Source organism: Sitophilus oryzae, unplaced genomic scaffold (genome assembly GCF_002938485.1).
Source record: "Sitophilus oryzae breed Bouriz unplaced genomic scaffold, Soryzae_2.0 scaffold_1167_pilon_pilon, whole genome shotgun sequence".
Taxonomy (NCBI): domain Eukaryota; kingdom Metazoa; phylum Arthropoda; class Insecta; order Coleoptera; family Curculionidae; genus Sitophilus; species Sitophilus oryzae.
Window position 1 is genome coordinate 117,999 of NW_022145801.1, and position 17,918 is coordinate 135,916.

Genomic DNA, 17,918 nt, shown 5'->3' on the forward strand with positions numbered 1-17,918 from the left:
TATTGTTTATGTTTTTGGTCAATACAATATTAAGTAAAAGTATATTATACCTATCTGAAAGTCTACAATTTAATACCCATTAATGTTTCTGTTGATTATAACCTATTACTGATGTATTATTGTTAACATAAAATTGTATAAAATTGCTAATGTTCGCAAGAAAAATTTCATTAATTGATAAGTAAATATTAAAAAATAATTTTTATATTTTCCCTCTGATGAATGAAATGGTTTTTTAATATAAACATTATCTATTTTTTGCTATATTATTTTTCACAACCAAACCAAACCAAACCAAACTTTAAGATTTTTTTTAGAAATTCGACTCGGAGGTCAGAGTTGAGTAATTCCTTATTTAATGAGCAGCCGAAAAGATCAGTAAGTTCTCAGTATTTGACAGTATTTTTGATATTTTTGAAACAAGTAAGTGATAAATTTTTAATTTTTATTTGTTTTTTTTTTCAATTTGTTTGACAAATTCGACTTTCTTGGTAGGGATATATTTACCGAGCATTTTTAATTTTTCTAAGTCAATGGATATAGAGATATACCTACATATTTTTACCAATGTTGTTTATGTTTTTGGTCAATACAATATTAGTAAAAGTATATTATACCTATCTGAAAGTCTACAATTTAATACCCATTAATGTTTCTGTTGATTATAACCTATTACTGATGTATTATTGTTAACATAAAATTGTATAAAATTGCTAATGTTCGCAAGAAAAATTTCATTAATTGATAAGTAAATATTAAAAAATAATTTTTATATTTTCCCTCTGATGAATGAAATGGTTTTTTAATATAAACATTATCTATTTTTTGCTATATTATTTTAGCAATAAGTCAGTTAATTATAAATAATAATATAATTTTACCAATATTGTATTGACGTAAAATTAACAATATTGCTAATACATCCTAAATTAGTATTTTCTTAAACGTTAAATTAGCAACATTTCAATAATATTGTGAAATGCAACCTTGCACTGCAATGTTAAGAAGTTTATGCAAGGTTTCAGGGAAGCTACCCTGAAACCTTGCATAAACCTCCCTACAATAAAAATAGTAATGTTACACCTTGCTTTGTGAAGTTTTGGTAATGTTCCAGCAATAAATTTTGCTTGTTGGAGAGTATTTAGTTTTCGGCCCAAAATACTCCTATCCGTGTTCCTTATTTTGTTTCGGTAGCATCAGTATACCACTTTATGGTATGGTCTTTTTCCTGCTGATCAAACCAACTCTCTTGTAATTCTTTTTATAGCTCAGTACTACAATGAGGTGTTTGTCAAAGTTGTACAGGGTGTCCCACTAAGAATAGCTCTCGGTTGTATCTCGGAAAATATTAGCCGTAGGGCCTGCAGAAAAAATATTTATAACTAATGAGAGCATGAGAAATTGCCGGAAATTATTTTCAAGTTTGTAGAATGGCCGCTAGAGGGCGTAACCTGTTATGGAAAATATAAAGTCCCTAGATATATACGAAAATAAGAAAATGGAATTGTTATGAAATTTTGCATAGAAAAGGTGTACTATAAGTAATAGCTTCACAATCTTCAGTAAATTTTGTAATTTGGAGGGCAGGTGGTTTAAGTATTCATCCCCTTCCAACAAAACTAGCTCGCTGATGTATTCAAAACCAAAGCGGTTCGTTAGTGGAAAGGGTAACATAACGATGCGGTCGTAACCTAGATCATGTCCGCTTTGTTTTTCCATCCTTGACTGTTACGTCATAGATTGTCACTCTCTCCCCCTCCCCACTTTCGCTCTCACCCTCTGTCTTTCTTCTCCTCAGGATGTTATTATAAGTAATAGCTTCACAACCTTCAGTAAATTTTGGATCTTTTTTGTAAAACGATTTTCCCCTATCTGCTAAAATAAAATGGTGGGGGAATGTTAGATTTGTTTTTATTTAAATATTAATAACTCCGGACTGGATGATATAAATCCAACAAACGACATTTTTCGAACTTGTCTTCTACTTATTACAATATATTTCCCAAAGTTATACGATAAGTAGTTTCTGAGATACAGCCAGCGCCCATTCTTAATTGGCCACCCGGTACATTCTTGGTATGTCAGCCACTGGTAGTTGGAGGAGTGGAATTTTCCTTTTGATGGTATTTTAAACTCCTGAGCTGGCAATTCATTGGCACATCTTTTTTTTTCGAGGTGGAAAGATTTTTTATAGACGAAGTGTGGGATTCTTCCGATTGTTGACCACTAAAAAACCACCACGTGTCTAACACCACTCATGCTGGAAACCGCTTTCGCATTACTTCAGCATGAGGGCTGCCCTCGCTTATTTGCGTTGCTCTTCCTTTTCTTTATTATTTTCTCAACCGTAACATGTGTTGCGATCCATAGTTTTTCACCGCCAACCAGTCCAGCACACATGCTCTCCACTGTGAATATTTGTCCAGTGTGTACCCCAAAATATTTCCTCTCAGTGTCCCAACGTGAGCAGTTGAACAGAGTATGCTCAACATCGTCTAATTTGAGCATCTGTCAGTTTGTGATCGAGTACGTTTGAAGAGGTATTTGTTAAAACATCCATGACCGGAGAGGGCTTGCGTCATAAAATAGTCAACTTCCCCATACGGCTTATTAATCCATTGTTTTCAGTTCCGAATTATCTTGTAGGTCCATCTACCAGTATTGGAGTTCTCCCATTCCAGCTGCCATGCATTTAGTAAGTTTTCCCGTGCCTCTTGTTTATTAAGACCCATATATGTCATATATATGGAATATCTACCGATGACAATGTGTAGTGATGTTAGGTCTGGAATAACGGCCTCCATTGCTGCTGTTGATAATTCGAAACTAAGTACAGGGTGTCCCACTAAGAATAGCTCTAGGCTGTATCTCGGAAAGTATTAGCCGTAGGGGCTGCGGAAATAAATAATAAAATATTTATAACTAAAGAGGCTATGAGAAATGACTGGAAATTATTTTCAAGCTTGTAGAACGACCGCTAGGGGGCGCAACTGCAACAAAAAATAAGAAAATGGAGTTTTTACACAATTTTGTCTAGATAAGGTGTACTATAAGTAATAGCTTCATAATCTTCAGTAAATTTTGAATATTTTTTGTTAGAGCCATTTTCCCCTATCTACTAAAATAAAGTGGTGAAGGAAGGTTAGTTCTGTTTTTATTTAAATATTAATAACTCTGGACTGGTTGATTGGAATTCAACAAACAGTGGCTCGTTTAAAAGAGCGTTCCTTACTCTATATTGTACCATATAAACAATAATAATAAGCTTTGTACCGTAGACGATAGGGGGCGTTGTCTTACAATTTAACAAACATTGCGCGTTTTTTCAAAAAAATTAAATGCAATAGTATATGTAATTTTCACTGATAGTAAAGAGTAGTAAAAGCTTAAAAAGTCGGCGAAAATCGCATCTTGATATCTTCTTTCAAACTAAAGATATTAGCAAAATTATAATAAATACCAAAAAATAAGCTCTTAATTACCTTATTTTTAAAATACGGTATCAGTAGCCCTCTTGATTATGCCCATTCTAACAAAAAAAAAATAAGATAGAAACAGTTAGTTTATTTTAAAATCGACAAAATACCAGAATACCATAATACCAGAGGTCTATAAATCTAATAATTAAGGTATTAACAACAGTGAACAAGAAAGGATGATTCAGTGGTAGGCTTTGGAAAAAAGTTGCTTTTGACGTAATAGTATAAACGTCAAATTGTTGTTAGATCAACATTTTGATATTCTTACCAGCTTTTTTTCTTTTTTGATTGCTTTTTCAAAATGCCAACAACTTCAAGTACTGCAAATAATAAAGGCATTTTGAAAAAGCAATTAGAAGATAAAAAACGCTGCTAAGACTATCAAAATGTTGATCTAATAAGACGTTTATACTATTACGCGAAAAGCAACTTTTTTCCAAAGCCTACCATGACTTCACTGAATCATCGTTTCTTGTTCACTGTTGTTAATATCTTAATTATTAGATATTAATATATCTGGTATTATGGTATTCTGGTATTTCGTCGATTTTAAAATAAACTAACTGTTTCTATCTTAGTTTTTTGTTAGAATGGGCATAATCAAGAGGGCTACTGATACCGTATTGTAAAAATAATGTAATTAAAGACTTGTTTCTTGGTATTTATTATAATTTTGCTAATATCTTCGGTTTGAAAGAAGATATCAAAATGCGGTTTTCGCTGACTTTTTAAGCTTTTACTACTCTTTACTATCAGCTAAAATTACACATACTATCGTATTTAATAGCCCCCTAGCGTCTACGGTCAAAACTTTATTATTATTATTTTTATGGTATAATATAGAGTAAGAAACGCTCTTTTAAACGAGCCCTAGTTTGTTGGATTCTGATCATCCAGTCCGGAGTTATTAACATTTAAATAAAGATAGATCTAACCTTCTCCCACCACTTTATTTTAGCAGATAGGAGAAAATGGTTCTAAAAAAGAAAATCCAAAATTTACTGAAGATTATGAAGCTATTATTTATAGTACCCATTATCTAGGCAAAATTCTGTAAAAATTCTGTTTTCTTATTTTTCATAGCAGTTGCGCCCCCTAGCGGACGTTTTACAAACTTGAAAATAATTTCCAGCAATTTCTCATATTATAAAATATAAAAATATTTTTTTCCGTAAGCCCTACGGCTAATACTTTCCGAGATACAGCCGAGAGCTATTCTTAGTGGGCCACCCGGTACAAAACCATTTTTATTTTAATTGATAAAATAAGTACTATCACAAACTAACTTAGTTGGTATAAGTTTGGTTTAGGTTGGTCTGTGGTACTATTCAAAAATTCTTTTTGTGTAATTTCAATTTAAATTTTTAAATTTTCAATTTCAATTCTAAATTTCAATGATTTACGTATTTACGTAAATTAAAATTTCTCTAATGTTAGCTTTGTCGGGTAAATCAGAGGTAAGTTAATAAAAAACTTAGGTCATATGGTACTGTTTATTACAGATTACCTCTTCGTTGAATAACCCTGGATATGTTAAACTGCAAGGGAAACTAAAAATATGTAATAATATACTTTATTTATAAAAATGCTTATACAGATTAAAAATTAGTTTGATACAAAAAAACGACTTGTCTTGTACATAATTAGATTTTGTTGATAATAATAACAGTTCAAAAACAAACCAAAATTATTACAAATGTTGGATAGAAATAAAATTTTATAATTGTAATAGTATACTCCATTCAAATCGTAATCTTCAAAATAAGCAGTTTATAGCGAAAAAAATGTCTCAATTTGGCTTAAAATGATGGACATTCACCCTAAATTGTTAACACATAAAAAAACAGCAATTTTTGTTTCTAAGCGAATAGATATAATTGATATATAAAACACTAACAAAATGATCGCATTTTTATTGTATATTTTTTCCTTTTTTTAACGTGTAATTTAAAGCCATACTACAGTAAATATACTGTAACAATCAATAATAAAAAAATTAGAGACATTTTTCAGTAAAATATTAATAGATTTAAACAATATAGAGTTAACAAAACAATATTTAGTTGGTATTTATTAGGAACACTAAAATGTCTTTAAGGCGACTAAAATGTCTTTAAATACAGGGTGGTCCAAACTGTATTCCCGAAACTTCGGCAGCATATTCTATAGATAAAAATAATAAAAAGTTAGTGTTTCGGAGATACCAGTATCTCCGAAACTAAGTATTTTAGGACATACATTTATACGAAATTTTTTACTTATTTTTATTTGCAGAATATGCTGCCGAAGTTTCCGGAATACAGTTCGGACCACCCTGTATAAATTCGGCTAACAAAAGATGATTAAAAATAATTACAGTTTTTAATAAAAGCTACAACATTATAATTAAAAAAATTAAAAAATAAATAAGATGATCACTTTTTTTCTGGATGTTTAATGACACTGTGGTTTAGATTTGTTTTATGAATTAGTAGAAAATAAAATTTTAAAACAAATAACATTAATTAATAAAAATATTTTTAGAAAATATTGCCTGACTGCAGTTTAATTCAAAAACTAAATAAAATATAAAATACGTTTAAATTCAATTTTAAAGAGTGAAAAGTGTATTAAAAATATTATTTAGGATAAGTACATTTGAAAGAGGAACTTACATATAAAATATAGGCTTATACAGGTGATTTTTGAAAAATAAAATTGTAAAAAATTTAATATAAGCGTAATAAATTATCAAAGGTGTAAAAATATCTAATATAATACAATTTTATAATAATTTTTTAAACAAATATGCTATACATTACAGCAAATTGTCTTAATTTTACAAGCAATATAAAGTTTATTATCACAGTTTGTTATTCGGACTCTTCCAAATAGTCTATTAGAAGATTTTTGGGCTTGACTAGAGCGACTTTAAAGTATTTTTCGTTTTTGTACTTCGTTTGTATAGCTTGCTGTTCCTTTAAGGGACTGTCTTTGAAGGTTTCGTGTTGCTTCTTGACTAGAGGGCTAAGTTGTTGGAGAGTATAACCGCTAGATTCTTTAAATTTACTTGGCCAGACTTGTTCTTCCGATAAGGTATATCTATGATAAAAAGAAGAATTAAAAATAAGACTATAACGGTACAATACACAGGGTGGTTTACGATCGATGGTACGGATCGAAGGTAAATTAAAATTATTAACATAGTTGATTTATAGAAAATGCTTATACAGATGCTAAATTAGTTTAATCGATACACAAAAAAACAATGCAATTTTTACATAAAAAAAGTTGTATAATATCAAAATACAGGGTGTTCCAATATACCGTGGAAAGAGAACTATTATGTACTTTTGGAATCAAAATACGTTAATTGTACACAATTTACCTCTATACAAAAGTACTTACCAATTCATCAATTATGTTATTATTAATGTTAACTATAAAGCGTTGAAAAATATTTAAAAATAAATTATAAAATAAAAGCGTTTCCAAAACATAACAAAGTATAATTCACCATTTTTAATTGAATTATCGTATAATTTTTAGAACAATTATTTATAAATAAGTTAGTATATTGTAATGCATAATATCAGCCTTGTTTATATATTCTTAAAGTTGCTCAACCGACTAGACAAAATGTGCTGCTAACTGGAGGACAAATCGTGAACTTTTCGGGGCGGAGTCAAAAATATCGATTATTTTCGTTATTTTCCTCAGAGTAATGTTATAATATAACCCGGGTTTCTGCGAACCTTATTAGTGATCAGCTGATTAAGAAATTTAAACGAAACATTTATTTTATTGTAAATTGTGGATTATTTTTCCCTGTTATTTTAAGAATTCTAAACCGTATTAACAAAGAAATTATTATTTTGATATGTTGGTACATTATTTATAATTTATGATAATGCTAATTGGCTGTTAATTAATATTTAAAAAAAAGTTACATACCTATTTTAATTTGATTTAATGCAGGTTTATAAAAGAATTATTTCATTCTTAGATTATTTTATTCTAAATCGAGTGCTTTACGAATTTTACGATATTTTTTTTTTGAAAACATAAATAATAATATCAACAATAATTGGCATGGTATTATTGGTATTAGCCAAGAAAGAAAAGAATTGGCTATAACTTGTAATTTTTCGAAAAAAACATATTACAATATAAAATTAAAAACAACATAAAATTGCGCTTTTTATGAAGTCATGGCCAACTATGGTTTACTAAAAAAAACATGTTTGTGTCATATGTCAAAAATGACAGACTTTAGAAAATGAAACAGAAAACACAAACTCATTAGGTATGTGATTATCTACAAGTTTTATCTGAAAACTTTTTCTCTAAAATACCGTATGATCGAATAAAAACGGCGTCAGCGATGGCTATGAAATGACGATCAATGATATTTCCGATATAATTTTACATATAAAATGGCAGCGATCTTCACTTCATAGCCATCGTTGACGCCGTTTTTATTCGATCATACGGTAGATTATAATGGAATTAGAGACAAGTTATAAAATAGCCAAAATTTGTTTTTTTTCGAAATATCTAATAAGCCTTGAACTTCTCCGAAAAATTCGAAAGGCGCATATTTATGACCCCACAAAACTGCAATTCTTTCCCCATTAACCGACTCTCTATCTCCTGTAGTTTCCAAGATGCTCATAGAGAACATCGTAGGAAACTCACCCTGTATAGTATTTTGAAACTAACTATTATTATTATTTGACTAGTTTAATTTGATTAATAAGGCTAGATTAATTTAATTTCAAATAAATTTGATCAGATTTTTTTTCGTATATTCTGCTACCAGAAAACCAAGATTATATATGATAACGCACTTTTCAACGAAGTTGAAGGAAGATATAGTGTATATATCACAATACTTAATAGAACTACTACAATTATTACAAGAAAAACAAAAAGAAGAAATACTCAAATATATACCCCTTCACCTACTACTCAACCACAAAATAAACGAATACAATCTCTTAAAAACACTACACAACTACTTATTCTTGTATTCTACACTGAACAAATTATCAAACTTACTAATTTATCAAACAAAAAGAAAAAATAACAAAATTATCCCTTCACCTACTACTTAACTACAAAATAAACTATAAAAACACTACTAAACTATTTTTGGTAGACTACACTAACATGCTACACTAAACACTATAATTAAACTTAATAAATTAATCAAATTTTACACTACAACTAAAAAGAAATATGAACATTTTTTAAAACTAGAAGAAACAGAACTTCCATACGTGGCGACCAGGATAATAGGTCAAGGGGACAAAGAATATAAAATACTTTAAAATGTGCATTCAGAAAAAAAAAATACCTCGAAAATTATCCAAACAAACATTTTTATTTCTTATCAGTGAGAAGCATCGGCCTTGTCGGCCTTGAAGAATTTGTCGGGTATTTACAATGGTCTAATTGTATAATTACCTAACACAAATTACGGCACAGTCCGAAAATTATCGATTTTTATTTTCTCTGTTTTTATTGGTAGTTTCAAAATTCAGAGTAACAAAAAATATTTTTCTGTAGGGAAACCGGTCCTGCCATCTAGTAGTCTAAGTCCATAAACGTCTTAGATTGATCTACTTTAAAAATATATATATATACAAGGATATTAGCTAATTTATTTACGATGTTACGGTGTCATAACTTAACAAAGTATGATTAACTTTTTCTAGTTGAATATTTTATAACTTTCAGCACAAATATTTATAATAAAGTGGATAAATTGTAGTGCATAATCATTGGCGTAACTACAGTGGTGCCCGGGGGTGCCGCTGGGCACCCCCCAGAAATATTTTGAATTATGACTCTTGGCTAAGTATTAATTTTTATTTGCTTGTGATGTAGTAAAAATGACGTTTTCTAGTTTTGTTTAGTTAATGTTATTTTGTTGTGCTCAAAAAATGTGTTAATTTTTATTTTTTTTAGAAAATTTGTAGGTAAGTAAGTAATCTGTTTAAGTAATCTGCGGGAACACGGTTTGATAACCAAATTTATGAAATTTATTGATAGAGAAATTCATGTAAGCGTTTTATTCAAAAAATGTGTTTTTTTAATTACTCTTCAGTTTTTAAAAAATAAAAGCACTAAGCCAACCCTGGACGAACCCCAGCGCCCCCCAGGACGAATTGCTAGTTCCGCTACATAATATACTAAGGTATTTAGATGTTATTTATACAGGATGTCCCAATATTCTGTGGACATAGAATTACTACGTATTTTTGCAATCAAAATAAATTCATTGGACACAAACTACTTCTATACAAAAGTGCTTCGTTTGTCCGTTAGAGGGCATCAAAATTTAAAAAAAACACATTTTTCGATATTTTAAGAACCGTTATTCCGATTTGGCTGAAATTTTGGGTGTCTATGTTTTCCTAAGTGCTTTAATATTTGACCTTCACAAAAATCAAGAAAGGGTGAAAACTACCCCCACCCGTACATAAATTTTAGTATAAATATTTTCCAACTCAACTGACGACCGATTTTGTTTCGTAAAATGGTCGTTCTAGTATTTACTACATTTTTTTTTCTCTTGTAAAAAAAACAACCGTGCATACTTTATAATGAAAATAATTATTTTTCCGACGCTGATTTCCAAAAAATGTTTTATGTCCCATCAAGCTATGGAGGCGCATAAAATCTGTTATGCTCTGTTAATCTAGTTGGTAGAAATATGGAATTTCACTTTAGTATCACAAGTTATATTTGACAATAAGCTTCATAAAAAGTAAAAATTACGAATTATATGTCATACAGAGAGGTATAAAAATATACTTATTTCCGTTTCTTACAAATATGCCCAAAAATATTACCCAAAAATCATCAATATAAATCCTGATATAAGGCATATTCCCTTTTTCACTCTGTATATTTTTTTCTTGAGCAAAATTACATTGTTTATAAAGCAACATACCAGGTGTTTCTCAAAAGTGGCCCACCCCTATAACTTTTTTATTTTTTCAGATAAAAAAGACATAAATTAGGATTGTCTGACGTATTCAATTATTGATTTAGGTCACTTTCTGTTTCACTGGAAATAACTACAAATTTTGATTTTTAAATGACACCTTCGGTATTTTTTTACTTTATTCGAGAGAAAATTACATTTTGAATAGAATTACATATATGTCAACTTTCAATTTTCTCGCTTAAAAAAATTGTATTTTAAATTTCAATCTAGAGTGCCATGACGCCCATAATTTAACTCGAAATTCTAAGTATGTGCTACCAAATTATTCATAAATTAGAAAAAATTGAGATATGTTAAAAAATACGATTTGGGAATCTTTTAACAGGCCATGACAAGACATGAAAAACATTAGAAGATCAAAACTATTTTTCCAAAGCTCCTTAATTAAAATTAGTATGTTTAAAGATAAATTAGTGTGTCTTAGTGTCGAAAATGTCAAAAGTTGACATATGATATGTCATTCTATACAGAGTATCATTTTCTATCGAACAAACTAAAATAATACCGACGCGACGGTGCCGTTCAAAAATCAAAAGTCCTAGTCATTTCCTTATTTCCTTATCTGAAAAAATAAAAAAATTATAAGGGTGGGCCACTTTTGGAAAACATCCGGTATATCTAAGCAAAATTATATTATAGAGGTGAACTAACCTCTATATTTCAGATTCTATGATTGATAACCATTGAATCGATGACTATGAACTTACGACCGAGATAAAAAAGTTATTAAAGCAAAGTTTGTTTAAATAAATTTGTGAAAACATTAAATATTTAATTAAATGCTATTATCAAATTATTAGTTGGGTTTAATGGAAAGTTTAATAATTAATTTATCTAGCAAAGTAATTCTTCTTTTACTTTGACAGACAATTTTAGATTAGGGAATAATTAAATACCGTAGTTCGCTAAAACCAATGTCCAAAACCGAATTTCTTGTATTTCTACTTTAATGATTCTCACCTGGCCACAACAATAGACGCTGCTGCTAATTTGGAGGGCAGGTGGTTTAAGTATTCATCCCCTTCCAACAAGACTAGCTCGCTGATGTACTGAAAACCAAAGCGGTTCATTAGTGGAAATGGTAACATAACGATGTGGTCGTAACCTAGATTGTATATATACATATTATATACTTTCGTGTACATATAAGAGACACATATAATACAAAGACACAAATAATTAATTAGTACTAAGTTGCTTATTTTTCATATAAATTGTATTAAAGTATAATAAACCTTTATGTGTTTTTTTAGATAACATTTTAATGATCAGCATAGTCGAATTATGTTTTGGTGGCTGTTTATAAAAATATATCTTTTTATTTTTTTTAAATGTCCCAAAGATAGACCTTACCGACCCTGTATATCCACTGGAAGTTATCGAGGTTATACAGGGCGAGTCTTAAATAAGTGTAAATATTTTCAAGGCTGGTAGATCTCGATAAAAGAAACATATTTTCTCTTTATCGTTTTTCAAGTAAGTCAAAAATAAGTGAATTATTTTACTTTGAAAATTTCCAAAAAATAATGATTTTTTGCTAAAATTTTGAGAACCACTGGATCTTTTCTGGGTTTTCTTTCTTGTAAATGTAATCTATTACCTATGTTGCTATATTATTAAGAAGAAAAAAACAAATTATTATGTTTTTTAAGTAAAAAACTAAAAAAATTCCAAAATTTTTTTCAAAAAATTCCAAATTTTCATTTTTTTTTTCGCGAAAAAAATCGTATAATCGTGTTTCTGGGATCGAAATATACTGCCTTTAAAAATATTTGCACTTATTTTTTAAGACTAAGGCTATCCGCGGACAGGCAATGTTCAGTCGGCCAACTATTTAGTAACAACACGTGTTGTAGCCATTTTACAAGCAATTAGAAGAGCTTAAAGACAGTCAGGCGGCTTTCAGAGTGTTCATGAGCCTAAGGTATCATTGAGAAACGCCTGGATTGTACATGGCTATTTTTTTGTGTGAAGTGTCCTTTTGTGTAGCCATTATGAAATAGTCATGTCTGCCAGCGCGATCCCTGGGCTTAAAGCGGGGGCGGCCAATCGAAAGGGTGAAATTTTGACACTAAAAATATTATAAGATACATGAGTTATAATTGCGAAAATAGCTTTTATTTATTATTAAGAAACGTGGAAAATTGTTGGCAGACATTTTTCTAGTCGCTAAAATGCCGACAGACAACGCGAAAGAAGCATCAAATTTAAAAAAATGAAATTTGAAGAATGAAAAAAATTATTTTAAAAGCCGTATGCAAAAGGGCAGACAAAAAGATCGTGGCTCAATCAGCTGCAGACAGTTATCAAAAGCGCCATATTATTCTAGCGCTTAATTCAGGGAACGCTGGCCGCCTCATCCATTTAAGTATAGATAAATCATATACGATTATATTATAAATATATTTTTTTATTATTTCAATAACGATTTTTTTGTCTGCCCTTTTGCATACGGCTTTTTAAATTAATTAACAATAAACATGACATTCCACCAACCGACATGCATGTATGCGATGATTTTCTTTTGTCAAAAATCTATGCCTCTTTCGCGTTGTCTGCCGGCATTTCATCCACGAGAAAAATGTCTGTCGAGAATTTTACACGTTTCCTAATAATAAATAAAAGCTATTTGGCAATTATAACTCGTGTACCTAATAATATTTTTAGTGTCAAAATTTTATCCTTTCGATTGGCCGCCCCCGCTTTAAGCCCCGGGATCGCGTTGGCAGACATAACTATTTCACAATGGCTACACAAAAGGATACTTCACACAAAAAATTAGCCATGTAACGATGATAAGGTTTTTTATGTAGCTAGCTCTCGGTCTATTAAGTGACTGACTCACTGAAATGTCTGGATGCCCTTAGAATACTGGCAGAAAGGAACAAAATTAAATTATTCTGAGTGTAGTGCGACTCAGGGCACCCAAGGCAAAGAAAACGCCAAAAACTAGCAAGCGAAGAGTCATCGCAATCCTGTTTTGGTCTAGAACCAGTACTGGGAATACTCAATTGTATAACCCGTGGTTCAGTTAAACTCTGGCTAAATTTCAAGCAATAGCAGACTGTCTACTGGTTAAACAGACAGCACAGGCAGTGGTAGCACAGGCATAGCAAGGGATCCAAGGACTAAAATATAAAACCACAAAGAAACTGCTAATGCTCAGCAGGAATAAAGTGGTAATTACAAGAGATCTTTGGGCATATGTCTGTCAAAGTTCAACCTGTATCAAGGAAGTCTTTGCTGCAGACTCTGCGATAAAGATCTTGAAACAGCAAGGCACATAATATGCTACTGCGAGGCTTTGGACTGTAAGAAACGCTTTCTATTTGGGAAAGTTAGGCTAGAACCAGAGGAACTATGCTCTCATCCTGTCAAGAACTTGCACAAGCTAGTGCAGAACATTGGATATGAGACTGAGCGCGGACTATAAAATGGATAAGCACAATAGACCTTAGAAGTCGCAGTGTTTCCGGCATAGCATGGCCTCTTAGTATTGTGGAAAACGAATAAATAGTATATTTTTACAGCGTACTTTCTTAATAAAGATCCGATTCACGAGAGTAAGTTGTTTATTACTGTGTTAAAAAACGGCCAAAACTACTACTGCCATTGCTCGCTGACGAGTATTTAACATGCTTCAGAAGATGGTTACGCAAGGCGTTTTCTTTCATGAGCTTTCTGTAACTGAAAAGCCCGATACGTGATTTTATCTCTCTTTCGAACTCCAGACATTCAAAAATCTCAATGCTTTGTTGCCTATATACTTTTTGGTTGTCGCTGTTAACTGAGTTTACAATTCTTCTCCATTGCGTTCTATTCTGGGCTGCTTCCTCCCACTGATTCTGCATGCTTATTCCCTTTAAGTTTCTTTGGAAAATATTCTTGTACCTTTTGAGTTGTCCACCCGGTTGGCGGTTTTCTTACATTTTGCATACGTGACCAAGCTATCTTAAGCGGTATTTTGTAATCATAACTTCGATGCTCCCGCAGCTAGCTTTTTCTGACCGATACGTTTGAAACATACGTGGAACCATATGATTCATGAAAGTTGTCGAAGGTGTCTCTGTTGCAACTTGTTTAATGCGTTTATGTGTCGGTGGTACGACACCCAAGTTTCGCTTTCATATAGTGGGGATTATTATTGCTTGGTATACTGCATGTTTCGTTTTTGTGCTCAAGTCATAATTGTGGAAAACCCTGTCTTTTAATTTCCAGAATGCTCTTGAGGCGCTGCTAATTTTGTGCTAAATTTCAGAGTCGATATTGACCTTTTCCGAAATCAAACTGTCGAGATAATTGAACTCCGCTATATATTCCAATAATTCTACTCCGATTTTTGTAGCATTGTTCTGATCCGTGAAAGTCCACATGATTTTAGTTTTATCGATGTTCAGCTTAAGGCCCAAAGCGTCGTATACCCAGGTATATACCCAGGTTCATCGTTTCTTGTATTTGCTCTAATGTTTTTGCAACTAGAGCCCAGTCAACAGCGTACTAAAGTTATGTGATGAATTTTGTACGTGTTTTTGCCCTGAGTATTTTTATGTTAAACAGACCGCCGCACAGTGGGGTATTTGACACAGATAGTTGATCGAAATTTTTTTATGTAGACCTTATATAAATTATTGCTATTTTTAATTAAAGAGGAAATAATATGAACAAAATAAAGGATAATTCGTCGATTCTAAAAAAAGAAAGAAAAATCACTGTTCCGGTGTTTCCACGGTCAATGCCACTAATGCCAGTAGTAATATCGCAACTAATACTACTAATGCTACGACTGATCCGCGAGCAATGCCTATACCACTAAAGTCGCTACTAATGCCAAATTGTGCTATACTGCTAATGGCACTAATGCGATCGCTTTGTACACAATAATGCCATCGCGGTTTACACCTAGCATTAGTATATCACTGATTGGCAAATTAGAGGAAACCAAGTTTTTCTCACTTTATCAGCAAAGTCGCAAAAAGTCGCAGTATTTTATTTTATTGTATGAAAGTCCAATGTTTACTAAGTAAAACGTATATAGACAATATGCTGGATTCTTCGAAATGCGCAACTAAATCTCTAAGTATAATAAAAATGTCACAAATTTAATCAAATTTTCTGAACCCCTAACTTTAAGTTGCAAAAAAAATCGTTAGTGTAGAGAATATCAAAATAAATAATACGTTTTTGTAGAATACATACCTGCAGCTTGCTGAGCCATTTTCAATCAAAACAATAATATAAACCTAAAAAGAGCACAAGAACAACAACAATTTATAATTTTAAACATAAAATTTAGCCATTTACCTCTTATCTGTGAGAAGTAACAACTTTGACGTTTCGTTGAAACAAATGAATGCAACTAAACACACCCATAGCAACGCCTTTCATGGCAGACATGATTTAACTTATCATTTATCTTTTTTTGGGAAATCTTAAACACATTTACTTTTTCGAATTTCGATCATCTTTTTCACGCTAATACCCCACCGTGCGCCACGCCGCGCCGGCGCCGTCGTATCTGTATGTAATGCTCATATTATTAAAACGGACCATAAAACTGGCTGTTTGTTATTGTTAACCTAAATTAGACATAACGAAAAAAACTTACGAATGGTTTCACACATTCGAGTCTCTTAAGATGTACGATGAGACATGAAGAAAATATCACTTATAACATATATCATTGACTGAGGATTCATAATTATATTTTTATAAAAATATCGGTTAAAAGCTGCCGTTTGAAGGCTGCTGTATCATTAAAGACAGCTTTTATCTTGGAAAGAAAATAATCAGTAAATTTGGGCGGCTTGTATTAATTAGAAGGTAGTGATGTGTCGGTATGTGAGCAACGCGATTTTGAAGCTGTATTTTTTTATAACGTCGTGTCGCACTCCACAACGAATCAGGAACCTGCTACTGAAGAACGACGACAAAATTATAAATTATTTATAATCGCTCTTAAAGTTAGCTCGAACCGTAGTAACCGCATAGCGACGTGTTTAGCTCCAGTCGTCGCGATTTCGTCGGTCGCCAACAGTAGTAACTGGAACTGGTATGTACGTAGCATCGCACGTATTCGCTCCAGCCGTCGCGCTCCTAGAGCCGTTGTTCCGCCTGTCGTGAACAGAAGTAATTGGTAACTGCTGTAACTGATCATCGACGCTCAACCTCGGCGGCGACGTACTTCGCTCCAGCCGTCGCGCTCCTAGAATCGTAGTTCCGTCTGTTGCGAACAGAAGTAACTGGTCCCTGCTGTAACTGATTATCGACGCTCTACCTCGGTGGCGGCGTACTTCGTTCCAGCAATCGCTGGAGCGCTTCTAGGGTTCCGGTTTTGCCTGTTGCTATTTGGTTGGTTACTGTTGGCGTTGGTGCTCCCGTCGCTACGTTACTTTCGAAATAGCGATTTTTGGTATGTACTAGGCATGGTATAAAATAGCGTTGTTTGACAAATAAAACGCAACAGTAAATAAAATATAATAAAAATATTTTATTTGCTTTTATACATTTATATAAGTTTTTATTGACAAAAGCCAATATCTGGAACGGTTTTATAGAGGGCAATTCTTCATCTCTATTATCAGTTGTATCTAAGTTTATGGCACGAATGGTTGTAACAGCTAGTAGAATTGTAAGAACCTGACAACACTGGTTGGGAGTAGGTAGGTACTAATGCAAGAAATACTGCATAAGCGTGACACTTTGGAAATTGGAACCTCGGTTACAAAATCGCGGTATTTTTCTGGAACGGTCGCTATTGTAACGCGACTCATGTTAAACCGGTATTCTATGTATTAGGCCATCACTATTAGAAAGTTGGGGACAAAGACCAAAAAAGGATCGGGTGCGATGTATGAGACGATGGATAGTTTACTGCCTAGGGGATACTCTCGGGAGAGGTCACATCGGTAATGTGTTGTAAGTTTGTTTAGAGCCCATAAAACTGCCTTTGCTCGAATTTCGACAGTAGTTTTATAACGAACAACCGAACTAAAGACCACTCCTCACTCGTTCCTGGTTCCTTTTATTCTTTCTCTTTTGTACTAGATAATTAACTTAAGATATAATTATATATATATATATGATATAAAACTCAAAGATATAATAATGGCTTGAAAGAATTATAGCCTTTTCAGGGTGCTGTATAGTTGGTTTACTTGTGGTCTAAAATGGAAAGCGCTGCTATCAATATTTTGAATACGAGAGGCGTTGCCATACGTTTCCTGCCTAACTCCTGTATCTGTTAGGAAGGGATCGCTCAGTGGTCCATGATGTGACACTCTTGACTTGTTGTTGCTATGGAGGCTTTTACAAAAATATTCTAAAATAATGGTAAAAAATATAGAACGTCATAATTGCGTTAGAGATGAAAGAAAAAAGGATGTTTTCACCTAAATATGTTGGCATCCTAATTAGGGGTTATAGCTTTATCCACAAAAGTATAT

General features: G+C 32.1%; 1 protein-coding gene across 1 annotated transcript in view; it reads right to left on the reverse strand.

The window, feature by feature from the left end:
- Positions 1-6,004: 6,004 nt before the first annotated feature.
- LOC115888145 (G2/mitotic-specific cyclin-A-like) overlaps positions 6,005-17,918 on the reverse strand; it is a 39,022-nt gene continuing 27,108 nt past the window's right edge. Inside the window, exons 6-7 of the mRNA XM_030907744.1 lie at positions 11,437-11,525; positions 6,005-6,560 (exon numbers count right to left, since the gene is read on the reverse strand). Coding sequence (XP_030763604.1) covers positions 6,332-6,560; positions 11,437-11,525 — 318 coding nt within the window. The 3' untranslated portion in view covers positions 6,005-6,331. The remainder of the gene's footprint in view (positions 6,561-11,436; positions 11,526-17,918) is intronic.